The sequence below is a fragment of the Mustelus asterias genome, chromosome 17 (genome assembly GCF_964213995.1).
Source record: "Mustelus asterias chromosome 17, sMusAst1.hap1.1, whole genome shotgun sequence".
In the NCBI taxonomy this organism is placed as follows: Eukaryota; Metazoa; Chordata; class Chondrichthyes; order Carcharhiniformes; family Triakidae; genus Mustelus; species Mustelus asterias.
In genome coordinates this window covers 11,743,437-11,764,840 of record NC_135817.1, presented here as the reverse complement: position 1 = coordinate 11,764,840, position 21,404 = coordinate 11,743,437, and the positions used below count along the sequence as shown (strand labels likewise).

The 21,404-nt window shown below is 44.8% G+C and overlaps 1 protein-coding gene across 2 annotated transcripts in view; it reads right to left on the bottom strand.

Annotated features, from left to right (window-relative positions):
* Nucleotides 1-21,404, bottom strand: part of cfap44 (cilia and flagella associated protein 44) — a 218,205-nt gene that overhangs the window by 174,512 nt on the left and 22,289 nt on the right. For both annotated transcript variants that reach the window (XM_078232289.1, XM_078232290.1), the window contains exon 5: nucleotides 1,133-1,235. In XM_078232289.1, the coding sequence (XP_078088415.1) occupies nucleotides 1,133-1,235 (103 nt within the window). The remainder of the gene's footprint in view (nucleotides 1-1,132; nucleotides 1,236-21,404) is intronic.

Genomic DNA, 21,404 nt, shown 5'->3' with positions numbered 1-21,404 from the left:
AAGCCCGTGCCGCTCCCTGGTCCAAACTAGACCATTCTTTTGTATCCCTCCATTCCCACTCCGTTCATATGGCTGTCTAGATAAGTCTTGAACGTTCCCAGTGAGACGGGTGGCCACCCGGGACAGCTGCAAAACTCTGCTCTCCCAGCTCACTGATTTGTAAAAGGCAATGGCAAGCACAGTCATGGTTACTATTTGCCATTTAAATGATCCCTCCCTGTCTCGCTCTATCCTCGTGCCTCTACCCAACACCCCGGATTGGAAACAAAACACCTCCAGGCTGCTGAAAACTTGGAAATTGTGTTGTGTCACTTCCACAGACATGGCATGGGGTAGGAATCTGGAAATATTCCAGTCATCTTCAAAATTTATTAAAGTCAAAGAATATGAGCACCCTCAGACCCATCGCTACTGTCATCATGTTGCTTTCTCCTCTCATCTGTCCGTCTCCCTTTTCTTTTATCTCTCTCTCTAGCACCATTTTTTAAGTTTCTTTTCTGGTATATTGTGGTGGATAACACTATGAGCTGTGGCGACTGGGTGGCAAGGTGAGCTGTGGAGACATGGTGAGCTATGGCGACAGATGGCATGGCGAGCTGTGGTGATGGGGTAGAATGTGAGCTGTGGTGACGGCGTGGCACCACTGTGGCAATGGGGTGGCACGGTGAACAATGGTGATGGGGTGGCGCATAGAGCCGGAGCGGCGCAGTGAATTATAGTAATAGACAGCATGAGGGAGAGGAGCCACCAATGACTGACCTTCAGCCATGTTTATGTTAACGTGCAAGGAGAATATGATCCTCAGAATCTTGCTTCCTATCCCCTCTCCCCAATTCTTGTGACTACCTCATGCTCAACAAGAACAGCACTTCTTTGAAAAGTGCCTTCGATGAAGGAAAATTCCCCGAGATGCTTCACAGGAATCACATTTAACAATGTTTGACACCAACCAGATAAGGAATGATTAGGACAGATGTCCAAGCTTTTAAGGACTTAGATGTGGGGAGGTGGAGATATTAAAGGAGGGATTTCCAGAGCTTAGAGTCCAGGCAGCTATATATAGCTGAAGTTGCAGCAATAAAATCTGGGGATGTGCAAATGACCAGAATTGGCCTCACAGGATGGCACTCACCTCGCATGATTCTGTGTGGTCTCAGGGAAGGATATTCATAAATAATTATGTTGGGATTAATGCCCTTTTCACCGACCGCAAAATAGTTTCCACTTGGATGAACCTAAGAGGTGAATGATAAAACAGGAATTAGCCACATAAACTGGATGAATAAAAGTACCTGCCCAGCAACTGCTTTTGTGGAGATTTATTGTCGAGTTTTCCTTTCTGTTCCTTTCCAGCACAGTAAAGCAAGAGATTTTAATGTAGAAAATAGAAAAAGTAATTCAGAGACCATCAAGTCAATTCTCTCCCATTTTGTTATCCAATTTCATACTGAACAATCCGAGAATGCTCACAGTACTGAAATAGGCCATTCAGCCGGTCATGTTGGTGTTGGCCCTCTGCAGGAGCAATTCATCTGCAGCCAATCCCCTTCCAGTTCCCCAAAGCCCTGCACAGCTTTCCTTTCCAGATAATGATGATAATCCCTTGTGAATGCCACAATTGAACCTGTCTCCATTCCATTCTCTAGTAGTATTCACGACCATCACCATTCACTGCATAAAGCTTTTCCCCATGTCACCGTTGCTTCTTTAGCCAATTATCTTAAATCTGGTAAAGAGGAAAGGGAGGTGGGACATCTGGCCCTGCTGCTCAGCGGTCATTTTGTTTGCCCTCCTGTCTCCATTCTGTCCTATGCAAGCTGGGAAAATTCCAGCCACAGTGTTTAGAGGTGACAGCACCATCCTGTGGAGTATTCAAGTCTCACAACATCAGGTTAAAGTCCAACAGGTTTATTTGGTAGCACAAGCCACTAGCTTTCGGAGCGCTGCTCCTTCATCAGGTGAGTGGGAGTTCTGTTCACAAACAGGGCATATAAAGACACAAATTCAATTTACAAAATAATGGTTGGAATGCGAGTCTTTACAGGTAATCGAGTCTTAAAGGTACAGACAATGTGAGTGGAGAGAGGGTTAAGCACAGGTTAAAGAGATGTGTATTGTCTCCAGCCAGGACAGTTAGTGAGATTCTGCAAGCCCAGGCAAGTCGTGGGGGTCACAGATAGTGTGACATGAACCCAAGATCCCGGTTGAGGCCGTCCTCATGTGTGCAGAACTTGGCTATCAGTCTCTGCTCAGCGACTCTGCGCTGTCGTGTGTCGTGAAGGCCGCCTTCACCTTGTGTGAACATCACCCAAACACAACACAACGCCATCCGCCCTCTCAAGACCAACCGCAACATTGTCATCAAACCAGCAGACAAAGGAGGGGCCATTGTCATACTGAACAGAATGGATTACTGCAAAGAAGTGTACCAACAACTGAACAACGAGGAACACTACAGACAGTTACCCGCAGATCCGACCAAAGAACACACCGGTCAACTCAACAGACTGATCAAGACATTTGATCCGGACCTTCAGAGCAGCTTCCGTGCTCTCATCCCCGCGTTGGCGATCTCTACTGCCTCCCGAAGGTACACAAGGCAAACACACCCGGCTGTCCCATCGTATCCTGAAACCCATTGTACAAAGAACCCCCAGCTTTTGTCGCGACACGACGGACTTCCTACAGAAACTCAGCACACATGGAGCAGTTGAACCAGGAGCACTCCTCGTCACAATGGGTGTCTTGGCACTCTACACCAGCATCCCCCACGATGATGGCATTGCTGCAACTGCCTCAGTTCTCAACACCGACAACAGTCAATCTCCAGATGTAATTCTACAACTCATCCGCTTCATCCTGGACCACAATGTCTTCACCTTCAACAACCAGTTCTTCATCCAGACACACGAACAGCCATGGGGACCAAATTCGCACCTCAATATGCAAACATCTTCATGCACAGGTTCGAACAAGATCTCTTCACCACACAGGACCTTCAACCAATGCTATACACTAGATACATCAATGGCATTTTCTTCCTTTGGACTCATGGTGAACAATCACTGAAACATCTATATGATGACATCAACATGTTCCATCCCACCAACAAACTCACCATGGACTACTCTCTGGAATCGGTTGCATTCTTGGACACACGCTTCTCCATCAAGGACAGTCACCTCAGACTTCACTGTACCGCAAGCCCACGGCTAACCTCACGATGCTCCACTTCTCCAGCTTCCACCCTAAACACGTTAAAGAAGCCATCCCCTACGGACAAGCCCTCCATATACACAGGATCTGCTCAGATGAGGAGGATCGCAACAGACACCTCCAGACGCTGAAAGATACCCTCATAAGAACAGGATATGGTGCTCTACAGATCGATCGACAGTTCCAACGCGCCACAGCGAAAAACCGCACCGACCTCCTCCGAAGACAAATACGGGACACGGCGGACAGAGGACCCTTCGTCGTCCAGTACTTCCCCGGAGTGGAGAAGCTATGACATCTTCTCTGGAGCCTTCAACATGTCATCGATGAAGATGAACATCTCGCCAAGGCCATCCCCACACCCCCACTTCTTGCCTTCAAACAACCGCACAACCTCAAACAGACCATTGTCCGCAGCAAACTACCCAGCCTTCAGGAGAACGGTGACCACGACACCACACAACCCTGCCACAGCAACCTCTGCAAGACGTGCCGGATCATCGACACGGATGCCATCATCTCACGTGAGAACACCATCCACCAGGTACACGGTACATACTCTTGCAACTCGGCCAATGTTGTCCAGCTGATACGCTGCAGGAAAGGATGTCCCGAGGCATGGTACATTGGGGAGACCATGCAGACACTACGACAACGGATGAATGAACACCGCTCGACAATCACCAGGCAAGAGTGTTCTCTTCCTGTTGGGGAACACTTCAGCGGTCATGGGCATTCGGCCTCTGATCTTCGGGTAAGTGTTCTCCAAGGTGGCCTTCACGACACACGACAGAGTCACTGAGCAGAGACTGATAGCCAAGTTCCGCACACATGAGGACGGCCTCAACCAAGATCTTGAGTTCATGTCACACTATCTGTAACCCCCACGACTTGCCTGGGCTTGCAAAATCTCACTAACTGTCCTGGCTGGAGACAATACACATCTCTTTAACCTGTGCTTAACCCTCTCTCCACTCACATTGTCTGTACCTTTAAGACTCGATTACCTGTAAAGACTCACATTCCAACCATTATTTTGTAAATTGAGTTTGTGTCTTTATATGCCCTGTTTGTGAACAGAACTCCCACTCACCTGAGGAAGGAGCAGTGAGCGCTCCGAAAGCTTGTGGCTTGTGCTACCAAATAAACCTGTTGGACTTTAACCTGGTGTCGTGAGACATCTTACTGTGCTTACCCCAGTCCAACGCCGGCATCTCCACATCATGAGTATTCAAGTATCAAGGTCTCAGAAACAAGTTGATTGGGCAATATCCTGTGGCTTTACATGCAATGGGCTGAAAATTCAATCACCCAAGGGGAGAACATTTTTGTTGAAAGATCATTGGTCTGAAACTTTAACTGTTTCTTTCTGAGCTTCTCCAGCATTTTCAGTATTAATCCAGATTTCCAGCATCTGCAATATTTTTGATTCACACCATTCTCTATTTTCAGTTAGAATCACTGTGAATCAGGTCGTCATCTCAGTGAAACTGTTCTGAAAAATTCTCATATTCAACTCAAAATGTTTCTTTTTAGAGTTTTACAGCTGGCAAGTAGTGCCTCACTGTGTAAACGTCCGATGATTCTGTACTTAACTCTGTTTCTCTCTGCACAGATGCTGCTTGACCTACTGAGTATTACCAGCATGTAGGGCCATTCATTCCTCGGAATAGACTGATACAGCACTGTTGAGTTGCTTTTATTGAGCAGAATTTTAAATTAACACATTACAGAGAGCAAACGAAATTGGGAGAGAGAGATACTAGAGAACGCCAATATTGTACTGGTCTTGAAAACAGACTTGATCAAAACATATTCTGGATTGAACTAACTGACATAGAGCTGAATACAGAATTATAAGTTTTTTGTTATCTCATTTTGAAATTGTTTGGTACAGGCTGTCTCTAACTTTCAAACAATTTGCAGCTATGGCCATGAAAAGCTTTGTTCTGGCTTATGAGAAAGCTGTTTCTGCTCGCATTTTACTTTCAAAGAACGCAATCAATTTTTCAAGCTAATCCCAGCATGCCTGCTGAGTTTAAAATGTGGTCAAGTTAACTTTAAAAGCTTAGCATTGAAATGTAATTGCATAGGCAGAAATGTCTTAAAATGAAGTCTTTGCATTAATGAAGCAAACAGAACTAAGCATACATAGGATCCCTCACAGCACCAGGTTTTAGATTTCTAGCATCTGCAGTATTTTGCTTTTTTATCACTGTGATGCAAGTCAGGACTGTTAGAATGGAACCGGTGACAACTTTGTATTGGATGTAATGAGACCAATGGTAACAAGATGTAAGGGTCAGTTGACCCAGTAAACCATGGAACCAATTACAGAATTATGTAATAATCAGCTGACCAGCTGACGCACTATAAATAAGAACCTGTTGGGAATTGTGGGGATCTTGGAGTGGCCCAGGGTGTGGCTCCAAGTTTGGAGTAATGATGTTTATTAAACCCTTTCTTTGATTTATAAGTTGGAGTAAGTTTTGTTCTATTTTTGTCGTCTGCATTTGAAGAGTTACTTCTGATGAAGTATTGGCAGCAGAGGAAAACCCATCATAACTTGGTGTTTGTTTTTGAAGAAATGCTACAACTATGGCAGAAGGTAGAAGTGAACCAGTGGGATTGGATTGTCCCCTTGTCTTTTCAGATGCCGAACCATATCGGCAATGAAAGGCAGAAGTGGAAATGTGGACCCTTGTCACCACAATACTGAAAAAAAAAGCAAAGTATGGCATTAGCTTTGTCACTTCCAATTAGGAGAAAGATAAGGAGCAAAGTATTTTCCAATTGGACGGCAGATGCCCTGAATAGAGAAGAAGGGCTACAGCTCCTGCGACAATACTTAGATAAGTTTCACCAGAAATATGAGTTCTTGGAGAATTATGAAGGATGGGTGATGTTTGACAGGATTAGGAGACAAGATACCCAGTGCATGGAAGAGTATATTATGGATTTTGATAGGGGCCATAACAGGCTAATGAAATTTAATTTGGCGATTCCAGGTGCAGTATTGGCCTTTAAGTTGTTGGACTGTGCATGTCTGTCGCAAATGGATACTCTTTTAGTAATGACTGGAATACAATTAAGGGGAACAGAGCCCCTCTATGATCAAATTTCAGCATCATTAAAAAAGTTTTTCGGGAAACAATCCTTCCACTTTGTTCAATACAGACGGAATGCCATAGCGGCCAGAACGGAAGAGTCAATGGTGACTCACCCGCATGCCAGACCAAATGGTACACAAAGGCTTTTAAACAGAGACAGTTACGTTAACAACAAATGGTTATAATCGATTTGAAAATGGGGAAAGAAGACACACATGGGAAACTGATAAAAGACGTTTAAATCGAAGGAATGCTAGAGGGATTGTGAATCGCTGTTTCCAATGCGATTCCCCATACCACTACATTATAAACTGCCCGAAAAGAAGAAATCGTGTCTTTGAAACCACATGTGACACAGAATACGTGGAAACCAACAGTGATGAAGATAAGGACCAGGAAGGCATTGTTTTGGTGGCAGAGTTGAGACCCATAATGAATGTCCTGATGATAGACTCTTTCAACTGTGCTGTTTTAGATAGTGGATGTTCGTCCACTGTCTGCGGCGAAGATTGGCTAAATTGTTATTTAGGGTCTCTTGATCGTAAAGACAGAGAGAAAATAAAAGAATATGATAGTTCCACCTGCTTTAGATTTGGAGATGACAACACTTTAATGTCCTCCAAAAGGATGATACTTCCCTGTAGGATTGCGGGGATCAGTTTATTTATAAGTACAGATGTGGTTTCCGGTGATATACCTTTGTTGTTAAGCAGGTTGGCGATGAAGAACGCTCAGATGACTATCGATTTGAAACAGGATAAAGCTGTGATATTTGGGAAAACTGTGGACTTACAAGATCTGGCCGTTATTGTCTTCCTTTAAGTGAACCAAAATTATCAGACCAAAGGATTCATGATCCATTAGTGTCGCTAACAGACAACAGCACAATGGACAAAAAGAAGATTATTGTGAAGCTCCATAAGCAGTTTGGTCATTCAGCACCACAGAGACTGAGAGCATTGCTGCAGGATGCAGGTGTGCTGGACAAAGGATATAATGATCTCATAGAACAAATATCAGCCCAGTGTGAAATCTGCATAAAATATAGAAGGACACCCCCGCGTCCAGTCGTGAGTCTATCATTAGCACGAAATTTCACTGATGTAGTGGCGATGGATCTAAAGATATGGGACAAGGACAAAGACGTTTATCTATTGCACTTTGTAGACATGGCCACCTGGTTGAGCATATCCACGGTGATTTACAGCAAAGATAAAAAGACTATTATAGATAAAATTATGACCTACTGGATTGGAACAGGATTGGGGGCACTGTCTAAATTTTTGACAGACAATGGGGGCGAATTCGCAAATGATGAGTTTCAAGATATATGCAAAAATTTAAATATTGTAATAATGCACACTGCAGCAGAGAGCCCATTCAGCAATGGCCTCTGTGAAAGGAATCACGCAGTTATAGATGAGAATGTTACATAAAATTTTGGCGGATCAACCGGGCTGCAAATTGTAGGTTGCATAGGCAGTGCATACAAAAAATTCATTCCAAATAGTGGGGGGTATGTAGTCCATATCAGTTGGTATACGGGAGGAATCCAAAGTTACCATCAGCATTAACAGATGCTCCTCCGGCTAGAAGGGACAAACATTAGCTCCATATTTTCTGCACACCTAAATGCTCTGCATGCAGAGAGAAAAGCCTTCATTAAGGCTGAGGTTTCAGAACAGATAAGAAGGGCCCTAAGACATCGCATAAAACCATCGGGGGTATACTTGAAAAAGGGGATAGGGTCTACTATAAAAGAGTGGAAAGGGCCCGGAAAGTGATAGGAACAGACGGCAAGTTGGTTATAGTACAACACGGTAACCAGACAGTGTGAGCCCACTCTTCGTGAGTAGTGGGAATTGGGTATGAATTTGGAGCATCTGAGCAAGATGCAGGAGTGCAGGAGGCACCTTGTACCTCACATGCACATACCCTGAGTTATTATGAGGATCAGTCAAGAATAGATGAGAGGGAATCTGGCCATCAACAAAGTACCAGTGAAGCAGAGGATGAAACTGCTACTTCAAAGGTCCAGCTATCCAAAGTAGGCACAGTGGTATCATACATACCCGAGTGGAGGGAAGCCACTATAATCGGGAAAGCAGGAAAGACCTCAGGAAAGTACAAACATACAAGGGCAAGGAGCCAAAGCTATAGATTGGGAAAATGGGTTGGACAGATGGAAGCAAAAAAAGCGAGACCTCAGTCCTGAGGATGAGACAGTAAGCATTTGTGAACCCAGGAAAAAGCCACCAATCTGTGACCAAAGATGCGTCAACAGAGAACGGCGGTCTGAGAGCAGCAGCCCTGACAGAAACAGACATGGCAGTAGAGGCCGGAGTTTAACGAGGAAGGCTAGGAATCAAACCAATGATAGGAATAGGAGTAGAAGCCCCCATGATAAGGAAGTATTGATAGCTGAAAACAAAATGGAGCCTGCGGAAATAAGAGAGGCCAAACAAAGAGAGCTGGACAGTTGGAAAGAGTTTGGGGTGTACGCTGAAGTACCAGATGAAGGGCAGCCTGCTTTGTCCCATAGGTGGGTTTGCACAGAGAAAGTTTTGCAAGATGGGATGTATAAAGCTAAAGCCAGATTAGAAGCCTGTGGGTATGAGGAACATTTGGATAGGAGGGACATTAGGGTTGATTCCCCCATAGCAGGGAAAGCTTCACTGAAAATTGTTTTCGCGGTTCTAGCATCTAATAATTGGATGTGTGAATCAATTGATATCTAAGCAGCATTTCTGCAGGGTGAAACATTTCAGAGAAAAGTTTTTTTGAGGCAGGTAATACACAGGGACATTTGTGGAAATTGAACAAATGCGTATATGGGTTAAGTGATGCATCAAAGGTTTGGTATTTCTCTGTACAATCTGTATTACTGAAAACAGGCGGTGTCCAGTTAAAAACAGATCCAGCAATGTTTTACTGGAAGGCTAAAGGAAAATTAGCTGGAATTATTATAATGCATGTGGATGATTTTCTATGGGATGGCACAGAAGAATTTGAAAAAAGGATAATTGAGAATCTGAAAACAGAATTTAAAATAGGGAGTCAAGCAGCTGGTGCTTTTTGACATCTTGGTCTTGATATCCGACAAAGTACATCTGCCGAAACTATGAGTCAACATGGATATCTAAACAGTATTGATCTCATTTCCATCACGAGAGAAAGGTCAATGGGAAAAGAGGAACGGGCCAACAAAAAAGAAACAGAGTTGTTGAGGAGTATGATAGGACAGCTAAATTGGCTATGCACACAGACAAGACCGGATGGGAGCTATAATGTCCTGGAGCTCAGTAATATGTTGAGGCGTGCCACAGTCAGAGAGATCTTGCAGGCTAACAAAACATTAAAAAAGTTAAAATTAGTGGAATGTGTGATTAAATTGCCAGCACTGGGAGAACCAGAAGATATGAAGTGTTTAGTGATGCTCCACATGCCAATCTGCCAGATGGACATTCAAGCGGTGCTGGATTCATAATATTCCTGGTCGGTAAGGAAGGAAAATGTTGCCCCTTGGCCTGGGAAGCAAAGAAAATAAAAAGGGTATTCAAAAGCACATTGGCAGCTGAAAGCCTTGCGTTTGTGGAAGCGTTGGATATGGGAATATATTTGTTTGACACATTAACAGAATTATTTTTATGGGTACATCAGGTAAGAAAGTATCAATTGAGTGTTATGTGGACAATGTTCACTGAACAAAAAGTGTAACAGAAAAACGACTAAGGATTGATTTGGCCAGCATTAAGCAAATGCTTGAAAACAAGGAAATTTCCAAACTTAACTGGGTTGGTGCAAATCTACAGGTATCTGACTGTTTTATAAAAAGGGGTGCAGGTACTGGAAAGTTATTAAGAATACTGGAAGATGGTTGTCTTAAATTATGTTGAAAAAAAATTAAAAATAAAGGGCATCTGTTAGAATGGAACCAGTGACAATTTTGTGTTGGGTGGATTGTGATCATTGGTAACAGGACGCAAGGGTCAGCTGACCCAGTAAACCATGGAACCAATTACAGAATGATGACCAGCTGACTCACTATAAATAAGAACCTGTGTGGAATTGTGGGGAGCTTGGAGTGGCCCAGGGAGAGGCCCCAAATTTCGAGTAATGATGTTTCTTTATTAGACCCTTTCTTTGATTTATAAGTTGGAGTAAGTTTTGTTTGATTTTTGTTTGCATTTGAAGAGTTACTCCTGATGAAACAGGGACGACTGTGAAGTGCCCTATTCCCAGAAACGTGCTTCAACACCAGGGCCTGTTCCAAAATTGCCAAACAAGAAAACTGTTCCATTCAGAGAGAACCTTGTTTAGTCTTGCCCGAATTTGTGTGTTTTTAACGGCCAAACAGAAAATACAGGCCGCCAACACCACTGCAATTGGCTTTCTTTTAACCCTGGGTTTCTTACCTATTCAACCCTATGGCAATTTCAAGTCACTTGAGCATTTCTTGGAACTTAATTATGTCATAATCAGGAAACCAATTAATCCCCTTTCAGAATTATCCCCAGCCTACAACACAAAAAGAACATAAATTTTTACCAATGCACATAAGTCACCACAATATTTATGTGGTGTCAGCAGAAGAGAATTGAATAATTGGCAAGTTTGTTTTTTAAAGTTTTAATACCTAATAAATGGTGGAATGGGAAGGCAGCCTTGGAGTGCATATCCTGTTCCATGTAGGAACACCAGAATGTTTCCCTTGCCTGGATAAACATATATGAAGAACATGTTATCAGCTGCTGCAGCATGAGCTCTGGATTTCAGAGCTTTTTGCTCCGCCCTACCATGTGCATCTAACACCCCAACCGACATTCAATTCTGAATACTGATGAAAGTGATGCATCATCTAGGGAGTGAAGCCAGAGTCAAGTCCACGGATTCAGAAATGGCTCAACCATACAAGGGTGGCACAAAGAAGATTGAAAGAGCAATTGTGAAAGGAGAATCAATAACTAGAGGCTCAAACAGATGTTTCTCCGGCTATAGACATCAATTTGTACAGCCTTGACTCAACAGGGCAAGTCAGTTGAGCATGAGATCCAGCAGATGGCATCAGTGGATGAAATTCCCACCAATTTGGGAAGAAGTACCATTCTCACAAAATTCAATGCTAACAGCAGCTTCTGGCAATGAATCAAGATTGTTAACTACATTTATCACTCTGTTTGGTCGCTATTGCTTTAATAGATTACCATTTGGAAATACTCTGGCACCTGCTATTTTCCACTAGTTACTCTCCCTAACCAAGAGGAAATTGCAAAAAAAATTAGGCCAATTTCTGACTGAGACTCGTGAGTACTTTCAGGGAAAGTAGCAGATGGCTGCAGATAACTTGGCTCCTGCCACTGGAATTCTTGACAAACTGAAAGATTTAAATGTTATTGACCAAGTGAAACACTTACTTCACTTATCACAAAATATCAGCCACTGAGAAAAGACTGCAAGAGACTAAACTAGCACAAGAGAAGGATGATAAGTGCATGAAAATAAAAGAGTATTGCCAAAACAGATGGCCAGGATATACCCCAAATAATCTTGTACTTCGCCAACAAAGGTACCATATTAACAAAATAAACATATTACCATCTTCAATGAATTCTTAGTTTTCAATAACAGGCTAGTTATCCAAAAATCTAGGCATCCTACAAAAAATCCACCAAGGTCACTTGCAAACAGTGATATGAAGAGCAAGAGCCCAACACTAAGTTTTGGTGGCCAGGCATCAGTACCTCTGTTTAAAAAGTTAATCACAAATTACCTTAGCGTTCAGCGCATAGCCAACAGCAGAGTAAACCGCTTGCATCATCTATCTTTCCTCCCAGGCCATGGGAGTGCCTGGGAATGGATTTATTTGAGTAGAAAGGAGAAGTTTTCATTAGCGTCATTGATTACTATTCCAAACCGTTTGAAGTGACCAGACTGCACAATATCAATGCGTAGACAGTCATTGCATCATTAAAAAGAATATTGTCAACACATGGCATGCCAAATGTAGTGGTGTCAAGACAATGCTCCTGGGTTTGCTTATTCCAAACGTTTGCACAAAAATATGGGTTCATGCATGAGAATAGTTCACCTAGACATCCCAATCAAACTGAGAAGCAGAAAAAGTTTGAACAATTAAGGAATTAATGAACGGTACTTTCCAAGCTCCCCAGCGTTGGATTCCGGGGGGGGTGCCCTGCTCTGTGAACTATCTGGAAATGCATTTTAAATTGCAAAATTCTGATGGTTCCAACAGGGGTACATTACTAGGTACTTAAAAATTAGAAGAGTTACTTCTGTATAACTTGTAAAGAGAGTAAGAGTTTTAACAACACCAGGTTAAAGTCCAACAGGTCTATTTGGTAGCAAACACCATTAGCTTTCAGAGGGCTGCTCCTTCGTCAGATGGAGTGGAAGTGCACTCCATCTGACGAAGGAGCAGCGCTCTGAAAGCTAATGGTGTTTGCTACCAAATAAACCTGTTGGACTTTAACCTGGTGTTGTTAAAACTCTTACTGTGTTCACCCCAGTCCAATGCCAGCATCTCCACATCATAACTTGTAAAGACCCAGGACTCCCAACTGCACCCCCCGCTATACCCATTGAAGAAGGGAAAGGGTTAATGTTTTTTGTACTCAATGTATTTTGTGCCTAAAAGGTTGAACTTTGTACCTGGAATGTATCACAAACATAGCTCTTCCTTGTGGCTAGTCACCCTTTTGTTTATATTGCTCCTGGTAGTAATATAAGCCATTTGTTCATGACTTTCATCTTTTACTTTTAGTAGTATAAGCCATTTGTTCTTGGTTTCATCTTTTACTTTTAGTATAAGCCATTTGTTCATGGTTCCCTCGCTTGTTTATATCATTCTGATAAACAAAGGAACCAAATGGTAGAGTGCGAGAATGGCCGTTTGAAGGAGGACTCCCACTGGGACAGTTGCACTCAGTCACTCAGTCACTTCAAAGGAAAAGCTGCGGGAAGAGCAGGGGACCAGAGGTGACACCTTGACTGCAACGACCAGGAGAATTGTGCTTTATGACCCAAGGATACCAGATGGTCTCTAACCATGATCCAGAGACTATCAGAAGCTGTTAAAGGAACTATAATTTATGATCAAGGACTGTTAACTGGACTTTGCTTTATGGCTTGTATTGGGAATCCTGATGTATAAATATCCACGCTTCTTGTGTTCAGAGAGAACTTTGGCTTCCGCTTTCAAGGGGTCAGGTTCTCCCATAAGTTTGTGAGAATAAAGCCTGACTGTATTTTGACTCATACCAGCCTATAGAGGTATAATTTCCGACTTCACCCATCCCCTGACCCAACAACAAACCCCCTCTCCCTCCAATAACAGACAAGCCCCAGCCACCCCGAGGTCTGACTGCACCCCCAACTCTCCCACAGAGGTCCAACGCACCTTCCGCCCCAGATCTCCAATCTCCCCACAAATCCTATCCACTTGCCTTAGATGCTTACCTCCTTCCTGGCCTACCTATATCAATGGGACCTTTACTTTATCTGGTTTACGGCAGTTCGTACCATAAAAATGGGGGAGTGTCCTCCTTCAATTTGATGGAGCTGGAATGTGATGCTGGACTTCAAGAATTGCTGCCTGGGTCTCTCCTTGTCTGAGGTGAAAGGTCAGGTGAGACAGGCATAGAAGAAAATCCACATAATTGTTCGCAGACTGGCAATCGAATGATGATTGCCACTCTGGGGAAGGTAGGACTCAATGAAAAAGATCAGAGATATTGGGGGAGAATTTTGACTCTGCACTATCCATGCACGAGATCGGGGGGTCAAAATCCCATGAGATTTGAAAAGTGCGGTTCACTCTGACATGAACCTGATCTTTGGTACGTTTTAACAAATTTCCATATGAGTAGCTGATCCCCTCACCAAATTACTGAATATCCATACCTCATCACATGAGAACCTCAGCGAGGTTCTCAACAGGTTTTTCAAAGCGTTAACCTGTCGAGGGGATCCCTCCAGAGGCGCAAAGGTACGTATACCTCAAGGTGAATGGGGTGGGGGGGGGGGGGAATGGCACAGATTGGCAGTGCCAACCTAGAACTTCCAACCTGTGTCGGGGGCACTGCCATGGTTGGATCCTAGTGGGATCCACATGGGTGGGGGGGGGAGAGGGGGGGGTTCATTTTTGTATGGTGATAGGGAGAGCGGGCACTGAGGAAGATAGGAAAATCAGCAATGATCATAGGGATGGGGATAGCAGCGATGATGATCGTGGAGGCACGGGAATGCCGGCAATGATTGTTGTGGGAAGGACTGGGAATGTCTGCTATGTTGTGGGGGCACGAGGATGCCAGCAATGATTGTTGTGGGAAGGACTGGGAATGTCCGCGATAATTGTGGTGCAGTGCGGGAGGGGGGATGTTTAACGTTTTGTTCAGACCAGGGCGCCCATTTCTGAGCAGCTGGCTTCGCCAGCCCTAAGAGTCCCAACCTCGCCAAAGTAATGGCCCAGGCAAACGTCAGAACGAATCGAAGAGACTTGGTATCATTAGGTAGGAAAGCAATGGAACCTTGAACGTACTATTTAGATTCAGAGAGAATGACATTGCAGAAGGATTTAGCCTATCAACTCTGCAACATCCTTCCGACAGAGCACCTTAAGGCCCACCCCCTCCCCTATCCCTACAACACCACACATTTTCCCCATAGCCCCACACATGAAGACAAGGAATCGGAAACAAGTAGAAACTCTATATGTAAGACACTCTTTTTGAAATATGAGAGAGCACTGTTCATCCTCAACCTTGAAACGGAATCAGAACCTGATCAGAGAGATTGGTCAAGGCATTTCAAAGACTATCACTGTGAAGTGTGAGACTTTGGGGGTGAAATGCAAAAGGATGTACACAGTTGGCATAAAGACTTGGGAGAAGATGTAGAGTAAAGGGTTAACATCAGGATTATTGATGTGACTGCAGTGCAATGTAGAACATACAATATAGAATCCCGACAGTGTAGGAGGAGGCCATTCGGCCCATCGAGCCTACAGCAACAACCCCGCCCAATTCCCATAACCCTTACACTAAGGGGCAATTTAGCATGACCAATCAACCTAGCCTGCACATCTTTGAATTATGGGAGGAAACTGGAGTACCTGGAGGAAACCCATGCAGACACGGAGAGAATGTGCAAACTCCACATCGTCACCTGAGGCTGGAATTAAACCCGGGTCCCTGGCGCTGTGAGGCAGCAGTGTTAACCACTGTGCCATCATGCTGCCGAGTCATATGGTTAAAGTAGCTGAGAACTCGTGAGAAGCAGAAGTGGAACCTCGTGTACAGCACTGAGAAGTACATATATAGGGAAATAAGCAGAAATGCGTTTTAGAATACTCTAGGGTTACGACTGTAGGCTGTCAACAGACAAGCCCTCAAGAAACTCACTCAAGACCTGAACTCAAGACAAAACAAATTCCTGACACATTGGGATCATTCCTAGGGAAGGCAATTTCTTTAGGATGTCCCAAAGTGCTTCGCAATCAAGAACAATCTTAAAAGTGCAGTTACTATTGTGATGGTGGGAAAAGTGGTTGCAAATCTGTGAACAACAAAATCTAATAAACATTAAGATAAATCAGGCGCTAATCTATTTTCTCAAGGGTATTAATTATTGAGGAATAAATATTAGCCATAGTACTGGGAGAATTCCCCTGCTCTTCTTTGAATTGGTGCCATGGGAGCATTTGTGTCTACCCAAGATGGCAGATGGGTGTTTTTACTGCGAAGGTTTGTGGGATGGATGCTGGGGAGTAGATTGGGAGATTATCAGTTAACTATCTTATTTGAAAGATGGTATCTCCAACAATGTAACAGGCCCTTGGCACTGCACAGGGAGGGTGAACTCTACTCTCTGAATTCTACAATTACTAAATGCCTCATTATCTCATCAGACTAAAATGAATCAAATTAAGGATTTAATATTCCAAAGTGATAAAGCGCCAATGAAACACTAGACCTCAGCACTAACCAAACAAATACTTTAACCTTTTTCAACAGCAGTGATGACTAAGTTGGCTAGAAGTTCATAAAATAAAGCATTTTGTACTACACAGAAATCTGATGTCCAGTACTTCAGTTGGTAAGAATTTTTCAGAGGACACAAGCATCTGTTCGGCTTCACCACCATCGTTTTACAAACATAGCGAAGCCAAATTTCCCAATCAGTGCAGAAACCCGTGTCCCATGCTGATCAGACAGAAACATATTGTGGTGATATAAACAGGGCCTAGTTTTAAGGCTGATAAAATTGGATATCCTAAATTAAAGAATTGGGCATATTAAAATCAAACACAGTCAAACCTCAGGCAGGCCAATTGTACAAATACACAAACGTGTCTGCGTCTGACCCATCAACCACCCATCAAAGGTCGTTACTGATACTTAGCAGGAGATCATTGCACCTCATTGAAATGCACCAGCCTATTGTTAGAAACCCAGATCGGGCCAGACTTTCTGTCACCAAGAGTTCCTGTAGATACCTTATCTGATAACAAGTTATACGTAAACAACAGCATGGAGATGGACATCTGGGGGGTGATGGGAGGGCGGACCCTGGTGTCCTGTCAGGCAGACATCAAGAAACCCACTGGCTATTGGAACCCCCTCCTGGAACCTCATTGGCCGGAAGCCAGAGAAGTTTCTGGAAAGGCAAGCAAGCTGGGGGATAAAGGGACACACTTTGAGACACACAGGAGCGAAGACTCGACGAAGGAGACGATCTTGCCCATTCAGAAGACTGACCGAAGAAGGAAGGAAGGAAGGAAGAAGCTGCCATCGAGACTCACCTTCGTGACGACAGACCAGAGGGACTCAGAGAATTGAGCTTGCAGTTCAACCAAACCGTCTTTACGGGTAGTATACTTGAATCTGGGGTATCCTCTTGTTTTATGTGGGTAATTTAAGGGTTAATAGTGTTATTATTAATAAACTTGTTGAACCTTTACTTGTGTTTGTCCTTTGTCCATCTTGCAAATAAGGACACCGGGGTAAAACCTTAGAGTAAGCAAACTGGTTGAAAGTATCTGAGATTTAACAGATACGACAGTGGCGACCCAGATGGGACTTTGATAAGAAGTGATACGTTGCTCCGAAGTCGAACCTTCAACCCGGTATTCTCCGACACTCCGTCTGTGCCTGAATTAAGAGGGCAGCTGCCCCACATGACGGCCAATCTTAAGTGAGTGAAGGACTAATACAGATTCAACCAGTAAATTGGGCCATAAACCGGGTGTCTGTAACACAAGGTGGACAAACTGTAGTTAGAACTAGAATAGTCTAGGGAATTTGGGTAAAATCCACGGGAGGGAATTTAATGAAAACCGGACCCCTACCCCGATCCCTTACCTATAGTCAAGTGACAAATCCTAAAAGGAAATAATCATGGCCAGTCATGCTGAATGGGAGGACCTCTGGGGTTGGGGTTCAAATGTCCAAATCCACCCATGGGTCCGCATTCTGTCACAACTGGCCGTAATAGAAATCCTACTTATGGCAGTGTACCTAACCATCCTCACATTTAAGTTCGCCCGATGGAAGACCGCGCGCATACAACAATTGGAAGCGGAGGTAAACACACGAGACGAAAGGAACCAAATCAATATGATACACATGAGCCAATTCCAGGCTCAACGTGATAAAGCCTACCAAAAGGCACAGCGTGCTGTCAGTGAGAGAGAGGCTGCGCTGCAACAGGTAGAGGAAGTTAAATGTAAATGCAGCAACCTACAGGCTGCAGTAAACGTTTTGCACCAAGCAGAAAAAGTAAAAACAGCCCGCGCAACAGACCACTCCAAATGCCTGCACGAGATTGAAGATTTAAAAGCACAACTAGCCATAAAAAGGAGTGTAATGTGTGCATACACGACCGAAATAGGGGATAGTGACCCAGGGGTAGAGTGGGGGGATTTAGAAGAGGATGCCTGCCATTATGCAACAGCTAGCGTCACTGCCGACTGGAGACCCCCACCTCCCTTCCCGGTAGTGGAACCAACGGCACCACCTAATCCGGCCCCCACCTGGGGAAACTCAGTCTCAGCTCCTAGTTGTTTTCCCATCCCAATAAGCCCAGTCACTAATCCGGTTCCTGTACCGATGAATCCGGTCACCACCCAACGACAGGACGGACAGAACCACAATGTGACTTATGTAACTCCATACACCATGACACAGCTCACTGACATAGCTAAAGTGATTGGAGTATTTGAACCCTCCGGGGATCCACATGCTCTCTTTGACCAGGTCACCCAATATCGTGTTTTAAACGGCCTAGACAAGGCAGAAGAGGTTAAACTTATTCTGTTATGTTTAAGTCCTGCCATCCGTTCCGCCCTACCCGAACCCCAGAATGTGACCGGGGGAACCCTACCAGAAATGAAGGCGGCCGTTCTGGCCACCATAGGCTACAACAGGGATGACCCAGTACAAGGCTTAAACAACTGCCAACAGAAGAGAGGGGAGCACTCGACAGCCTATGCTGGCCGACTATGGAACCAACTTGTTGCGGTTTTCGGCCAATTAAATCGAGTCCAATTAAATGCACACCACCGGCCCACATGGATCCAGACCCTGATAGCACACGCCACCGAGGGGAGTCGGAAAACCTGTGAGAATTTTGATCCCGATGACAATACATACACAGAAGCCTGGGCCATCCGCAAAATGACTCATGTGTGGGAACGGGAAGTCAGACAAACAGACACCCCCAAGCCCACAAAACACGGAAAGATGAACCCAATCCACACAGACCCGGCGTAACGAAGGGGAAGGTGGAAATAGGGGACAGGGAAACTCAGGGCACCCACCCCCATATACCCCTGCCAATCATCAATACAGAAAACCGAAGCCCCGCGCAGAACCCCGATATATCCCCAACCCCAAGTACAGGAAACAAGACAAAGCCACTTCCAGATATCCACCCCCACAAGCGCAGTGTTACAACTGTGGCCAGATCGGCCATTTTGCCAGGGAATGTAGAGCCCCGCCCAGCCAGACCCCACGACCGCCCCAACGATTTCACGGAGGAGAACCCCGACCTATGTCATTAGAAGGACCTGCCAGACAATGCATCACAACCCCGGTGGATACCTCCGACACCCCTTTCAGCCTCTACCCCCAATTAGACTCCGGACTGGAAGCATGACTGTGTCAGACCTCCCCAACAGTGTTGGGTTTGCAACACTGAATGGGATAGTGCAGGGAGACCCCTTGTAAAAAGCAAAGTAGGAGGCTGCCCCATCGAGTTCCTATGGGACACAGAGGGATCCCGTACCACTCTTAACACATCCCGTGACCTCAGCTGCACTTGGCCTACCAGGAAATCAATAATGTTAAGTGGCTTTACGGTACATTTACAGGAAGGCTTGGAAACAGACCCATTAGAATTTCGACTGGGTAATATAATGTCATCACCCAGCTATCTTGGTTAAACTCCACCCAGAGGCAGAGCACATTCTAGGGTCCGATCTGATGAGGAAATGCAACCTATCATTTGACCCCGCTAACTGTTGCATTTGACAAATGCCAACCACCTGTCAATCCCCAGTCGAGGTGGCCACCGGCAAATACGTAGACCAAATATCTACTTTTGGAGAATTGTGGATCAGGCCCACAGAAATGATGGAAGACCCTGAAGCACAGGGTATATTAGCCAAACACACACAGGCATTCGCCAGTCACAAGCATGACTGCGGCCGAATAACAGGGGAGGTAATCATAGAAGGTCCTGACCCGAAACCCCAAAGACAGTACGGCTTCCCTAAGCAAGCCGAAGGGGAAGTGGCCAAGGTGATTAGCAGTTTATTAAAACAAGGAGTCCTGCGCCCTGTTGCTTCCACTAACAACTCCCCCATATGGCCGGTAAGGAAACCGGACGGTTCCTGGAGACTCATAATCGATTATCGAGCCCTAAATCAGATTACCCCCGTCACAGCCCCCACAGTGGCGACTAGCCCAGAAGCCATGATGAAACAAGTCCCACACGCAAAACTTTTCACAGTGTTGGACATCAGTAATGGCTTCTGGTCAATTCCCTTAGATCACCAATGTCAATACAAATTTGCCTTCACGTTCCAGGGACAACAGTGCACCTGGACATGTTTATCACAAGGTTTTCATAACTCCCCCTCCATATTTCACCAGCGCTTTGCAAAAGGCTGGGAGGGATTCTCCAAACCAGAATGTTTGGTACAATACGGAGATGATCGCCTCTTACAGACTGAGACAAGAGGGGAACATCTAAAGTTATTGGATGAACTGCTGAACCTCCTCACTACATTAGGATTAAAGGTAAATCCCAAGAAAGCCCAGATCATGAGACGACAGGTCTCTTACTTGGGTACAGTAGTGACTGAGGGAAAGCATGAGATAGAAAGGAAGCGAATCGAATCTGTAACGCGCCTTCCCTTACCAAAGGATGTGAGCTCCCTGCGCTCCTTTCTGGGCTTAGTGAGGTACTGCCGCAACCACATAGACGGTTTCGCCACTAAAGCCGCTCCCCTGTCCGAACCTTTACGGAAAAACACCCCATGGGTCTGGACTGCGCGACACACACAAGCAGTCTCAGACTTCAAACAATCCCTTGCACAAGCCCCTGCCTTACAGGTACCCAAACCTGAACTCCCCTTTGCCCTTGAAGTAGCGGCCACTGACAGCACACTAGCTGCCGTGCTCCTCCAAGAATGGCACGGACGACAATTGCTTACGCTTCCCGCATACTAACTCCGGTTGAACGAAGTTTTTCAGTGTGCGAAACCCACTTATTATCAGTTTTCTGGGCAGTGCACCGCTTTAACTACATAGTCGGCTTGAACCCCCTCACTATACTTACAAAACACATCCCCATACAACTACTGCTGAACGGCCGAATTAAAGATGGGACGGTTAGTCAAAACCGTATTGCACGGTGGACACTCATGTTACAGGGTCGAGACATTGCAGTCAAACACACCCGGGTCCCCACATTCCTGGCAGACAACGGCGGGGAGCCCCATGAATGCCAGGTTCTGGCAGTAAAAGACCCCAAGGGGCCATTTTTGCCAAAACAAAA